This window comes from Solanum pennellii, chromosome 3 (genome assembly GCF_001406875.1).
Source record: "Solanum pennellii chromosome 3, SPENNV200".
NCBI classification, from domain to species: Eukaryota; Viridiplantae; Streptophyta; class Magnoliopsida; order Solanales; family Solanaceae; genus Solanum; species Solanum pennellii.
The window spans coordinates 49,204,732-49,210,847 of record NC_028639.1 but is presented as its reverse complement, the minus strand read 5'-3'; the positions used below and the strand labels follow the sequence as shown (position 1 = coordinate 49,210,847).

Below are 6,116 nucleotides of genomic sequence, written 5' to 3'. Positions count from 1 at the left end.
CCGCCCCTGTTTTCAAGGAATCTATGGTTGGTTCAGATGTTGCAAAAAGTTAGAAACAAAAGTAGATGGAAGATTTTCTCTTAGCTTTCCTGCTTGAAATAGAAGTGGTGGTCACTGGTAACGATATTGTTGCCACTGAAGGAACCTCCCTCTTTCACACAACTATAAACAGTCTAGCAAACCTGCAGTGAAAGACAACTTGATGTGTCAGATCTAACCTGTTCTTAAAGTCTTCCTTGAAGTGTCACCTGAAGCCCAAGCTTGCTCATCTTTCCCTATCTGGATTCTAGAAAATAATGACAAAACACAAAGCAAGAGGAGAGATTTGAGATTGTGGAAATAAAAATGTCATCTCATAGAGGATATCCTAAGAGAGGACTTGGAAGCATGAATTGTGGAATATTATTCAAGTAAAATGTAATTACACAGTTTAAAACCCTGAAGTGGTAGAAAAATTAGAGAAGTAACCAAATAGAAGGCAGTTGAAGCAAAGTATAACCATGGAAATAATATTATCTGTACAGATGCCAAGAAAACATAAATGTAGCACTCTAATCAAAGTTTTATATTGGAATGATATCAAGTGAAGGTTTTCAAGTGGCATTACGCAAACAGTATTTTTTCAAATATGTTTTCTTTCATATTATCCTTCCAACCAATTAGACTGCTTAGTAGCCCCCATCTGGTTGCTCTATCTGATCATTCATAACTCTGAATCCACCAACCCGGCTCTAGAACCTTCAACCATAGATATATATAGTCAATTCATCTAGTCATTGCAATGAAATCTAATACATAAAAGTAAGTTCTTTTATGCCAGATTCTTACAAGAAATTTGAAGTAACAGATTGCAGATAGAAACTGGGTTTGCACAACAATAGGAATATCCCAATTCCAGAGGATGTCATGTTCTAATTTGAACTCCACAAGAATGCTTCTGAAAAACATTCCAGAACTTGCTAATCTTGCATTAAACAATCTTTTGATCTTTATTATAATACAAAACTCTCTTCTTTTTTTGTAGGGGTCAAAATTAGTTAAAAGTGAGGGTGACCATTTTAAAACTTTACCTTTCTCAAAAAAAATAAAATCATTTGCATGATTCTGAGTGCAATATCGCATTTTTATACTTCTTTCACAATACCAATTATTTTAATACAACTCCAAGAACATCATACGATGACCCATTCACACTTTTTTTTTCTTAATCTCTGTTATAGACAGCACCAACTGTCAAGTCAAGGCAAGGAACAGAAGGTGGTACTATTTAACCTACAAGGTATCATCTACATAGTTGTTATGCTTAGCCTTCTCTTCTTTATCTTCAGCTTTCCAATCCTGCACTACAAGAGTTCTCCTCCTTGTTTCATAAACTAACCTAAGAAGGCGCCGTACCAAAGCCGAAGACAAATTAACTTCTCACTTAAAAGGCCCACACGACTTAAGCTGCCATAGCCTCCTTGACAAATATAGGCCTTACTGTATATGGAAAGGTAACAAGTCTGGTTTGAAACACTATGATAGAATTTGTAAAAGTGGCCGTCAATTCTAAAAAAAAATTCATGTGTGCTTGGCAACAACCTGTAAGCAACTTCACCATCACCCAAAACAACCACGCCCACTGGCCACCTTAATCACCAGTAACTTCCTCCCCGAAAGAAACGCCAATAATCAACCGGCAACCCCTACACTCCCCCTCCCCTCCCCCCTTCTCGTCCATCTTCTATCTGAAACAAACCTCCCTTTCCACCACCAGTGACCCCATGCTGAAAAACACATCAAAATCCAAGAACTACCACCAAATCATCTGGGTAAACCTACAATCTTCATCACTGGAAAAGCAAAAAGGGCTTTTTGGCCAAGAAATCAGCAGCAGCAAAATCACCAGAAAATTCCTATCGTGGATCTCCTATTTATATCTTCTCATCCCTCTTACCTTCCCAAAGACTATCTTAATGAAAACAACATCGAACACTTTCAGGTTTGAAGTGTCACTTTGGATTCGGTTGGCTGGAAATACTCATCAGGAAGTACCTAATTTGATGCCTTCGTCTCAAAGGCCATTGTCATTGTTGCTCCGTCCGTTCGTGCTTTGACTATGTCTCATTGTCGCAACCATAAACCGACTTAAGTGTGGGCACGTGAGTTCATGGACAAAAATGTTAACTTTAACACCTTTTTTTGAATATTCTGCTACTTTTAGAGCTTTGGACCAAATACGTCACCTTTTCACATACATTACAGACTGTAACTGTCTACTAAAGCAGCCCCAATACATTGATGATCATTTTCTCATTGTTTTCTCCTTATATGTACCAAACAATGAACATATGTAACCACTTTGACAGACAATACTGAAGGAGCAAAAAATCCAAATGAACAAGATAACATTCTCAATAGGATGTCAGCCTGGCTTCACCTATTTCAAATATTCTTATTTCTGCCTAGGATAAGATTAGGATCTTCATAAACTCAAACTTCCATTAATCTAAATAACTTTTATGCCCACCTCAATCATACTCCAAATATTTTTCTCCATTCTGCTACTAAGACTGATTTTCAGCTTAAAGAGGAAAATACCTCTACTTTAACTTTATATCCTTCATATTAATGCACCGGCATAAGAATCGGGAAAAATATAATGAAAAGGGAATGAGAAAGGACATGGACTTGCATGTCTTCAATGCTAGATTTCATCACATTCAGCCATTAATCAAGAAATACAAAAAAGCTAAGAGACACTGCAGCCTCTTAAACTTTGCACTTTATTGACAGCCAATTTATTCCAATAGTAGAGAATCTGTCTTTTTAAGAGAAATTAGAACTTCTCTTATAGAGTTTTGTCCAAATCTTAAACTTATTTCTAAGTCTACACAAACATATAAATCTCTCACTTCAATCCATTTAGTTCTTTTCCCACATCTCTAGTGACCATTATCTTTATTTTCTACAAATATTTTTTTTTACAACAGAATTCTCAGGTCCTTGCTGAATGAAAAAACCACCCTTCAAACATGTTATTTAGATCCCATTATGTAGTATATATAAGGCCACAAGGATTCCTACTAGAAAGATAGAAGGAAAACATGTGTAAGATAGATGCACTATATTATTTGTTACAACATAAATGAAGATAAACAGGATATAATTACACAAAAGTTCTCATTGTTATCGCAGATCTGGTACCATGGCGCTTTCCCCCACAATGACATGGGACTTTCCATAATTCATCTTCATATGCCATAATAGTTTGGTACATGCTTCCTAGCTATATTTGCTTGGACTCTTCAAAAGTACCTAGGTGTGTGCCGGATCCTCCAAAAGTTATGCATTTTGAACGATCCAGGCATTGATGGAAGGTCCGAGTAACATAGCTTCCTAATACTGGCTGGGGTACAAAACCATCACGACCCAAAATATCAAATTTTTAGAGTGTATTACAACTTCATAATATTTCAATAATGACACATTTTAATAGGTATAAGTTGGTCGGACAAAGTGGATAAAGAATAAAAAAGGTAGGTGATGCAAGAAAAGAAAATAGAAACATAGGTATTGAGAAAAAAAGCATATGCTAAGATAATGAACAATGAGAGATATAGGTACTAAAGACATTCAAAATAAGGATAGGAAGAAGACTAACAGTGTCATGTACTTCCCTTTAGATGTTAACAGAAACCCTTTTGGGAATGTCTCCAACACAAAGTTATAATAGTCTGAGAAAAGAAGGTCAAGAACTGTTTAAGCCAATGTGGCGAGCTCAGCAATGGTTAATAGCAACAACTGAAGGGAGGTGCCCATGATGAGTCTCTTAGCTGCTGTTCCAAGATATTTATTCACCATAAAAGCTGCGACGACCTACCAAAACAACAACAAAGTGCTCCTGCAACAATTACCTAATCAATTTCATTGTCTACACAAACAAACAGCAAATTTATTTGTCTTTTGGGAAGTACACAAACAGCACAATATATACTAAATATCACAAATAATTGAATATTAGAAGACCTTATCCATCAAATAATTAATTTTACCTTAATAAACATTGTGCACATCCAGTGCCACATCCAAAGTTCAAACATTACGAAAGAAATTGAACACTCAAATATCCTATATAAGTTCTACAAATGTGACATAGAAGTAGGGGAGAGATATTGGATTGACATAGACATTATATTACCTTGAATGCTCACCCTTTACCAATTCTTCATATTACCTTGACAAACGTTTTTCATCCTTTGAATCCCAAACACATTTTCTGAATAAACAGAAGACTGAGCAACCACTAAGCAAAATATGTTCACATAAACAAATACACAAAAATATTTACATTGGTTTAATCCTGGACACACATAAATTGATCGAACCATGTAGAACTTCTCATACGGAAATCCCTAAGCAGACCAGACAAAAGTAAATTCTCAGTCTACTTCTCTAATAGGAAAGCTAGAATTCATGACCAAACTGTACAAGGGTTTGGAAATCAAACAGCGAAATCAACAGTATGTCAGATTTAAGGACTAATCAAAAATTATATTATGTAGTTTGAACCTCTGATGACTGTTTGAGTTTCTGGGTAAAACAAATGCAGGTTTCTTTATGATTCCAGGATCAATGTCTGCATATAAATACTCTTCATGTCTTCCAAGTTCTAATGATGGATCTTGCACTTACAAAGAGTATGTGTCATCACATTATCATTCTTGGTGAACACAGAGTAAGAACTTGTACATATAACAAGACCTAGTGTTAGTTCACCAGCAAGCTAATGTGCTCAAGTAAACCAACAACAATTAAAGTATAATATGCAAATAACACAAACAACCAAAAGAAAAGTTCCCTTGTATAATTATGCCAATTATTTAGAACAAATGAAAATATTAGAAGCTACAAAAACCAAACTTTTGTGACTGAAAATTTTAGTTCCTTAGAAACTGGCAAAGGAAGTAGAAACATTTCGGTAATTGAAGAGTCAACAGATACAGAGTCACCAAAGGGAAGTTAACGCCGTAGGACAATGGAAAATTCTCTTTGTCAAGCGACATGTAGAGATTGAACAGCCAGATCAGAAAGCATTCAACAGCAACATTGGAGAATCATCATACAAAAGAGTAGAAACTTAACAAGAAAATTTACAACAACACACCCAGCAAACTAATAAGGAAATTTAACAGACACAATTAGAAATTCTTCATTCAAGGATTGAATAGCTACAAATAGCTGTCATAATTTTCAGTAGAAACCCTAATGGCACAATTTATACATCTTTAAACCCTAATCAAGACAATAGATAAAACACAACTCCTAATCAAGACAATTGATAAAACAACCCTAAGACTGATTAAGAGCTGGTAAATTTGGTAACAGCCTTTGTACCCTCAGATACAGCATGCTTAGCCAATTCACCAGGGAGCACCAATCTGACGGCAGTCTGGATCTCCCGAGAAGTAATAGTAGGCTTCTTGTTATAGCGAGCAAGACGAGAAGACTCTTGAGCAAGTTTCTCAAAAATGTCATTGATAAAGCTGTTCATAATACCCATAGCCTTGCTAGATATACCAATGTCAGGGTGAACCTGTTTCAGCACTTTGAAAATGTAGATCTTGTAGGTTTCCACCGACTTCTTAACCCTCTTTTTCTTCTTGTCTGCTGCAGCTGCTGCGCCATCCTTGGGCAGCTTCTTCCCTGCCTTTGGCTTCTTCTCCGCTGGTGCCTTCTCTGCAGCTGGCTTCTTCTCCGCTGGTTTCTTCTCGGCCTTTGGTGCCATTGTTTTGCTAAGCCACAGACAGTGAGAAAGGATATTTAAGAAGGAGGTGAATATGAATGAAATGGGTGAAGAGAATGAAGGGACGGGTTCATTTAAATAATGGTTCGGCAGAAAGTTCTTATTGGTTTAGATGGAGTGACGGGGATCGCGGATTATAGCCGTTGGATTTGCAAATTATTCAACGGTGCAGGATAGTTGTGAACTTAAAGGTGAAGTCTAGGAATGATTTTTGAAAATGATTTTTTCTGCTTCCTCTTTCATTTTTTGGTGGTAAATTTTTTTAAAGTAAAAAACAAAATGTCATAAGTAGTCCTTTAATTATATGAATAGGTGTAAAATAGTCACTTAA

At 36.1% G+C, this 6,116-nt stretch overlaps 1 protein-coding gene across 1 annotated transcript; it reads right to left on the bottom strand.

Moving 5' to 3' along the window:
* Positions 1-5,079: 5,079 nt before the first annotated feature.
* LOC107015384 (histone H2B) lies at positions 5,080-5,848 on the bottom strand. The gene has a single exon (XM_015215637.2). It carries the CDS (start codon positions 5,765-5,767, stop codon positions 5,342-5,344), a length of 426 nt encoding a protein of 141 aa, XP_015071123.1. The 5' UTR covers positions 5,768-5,848; the 3' UTR covers positions 5,080-5,341.
* Between the last annotated feature and the right edge of the window lie 268 nt (positions 5,849-6,116).

Excerpts from the sequence above, each read along its gene's own strand:
- LOC107015384 (XM_015215637.2), bottom strand. The coding sequence starts at position 5,767 with ATGGCACCAAAGGCCGAGAAGAAACCAGCGGAGAAGAAGCCAGCTGCA.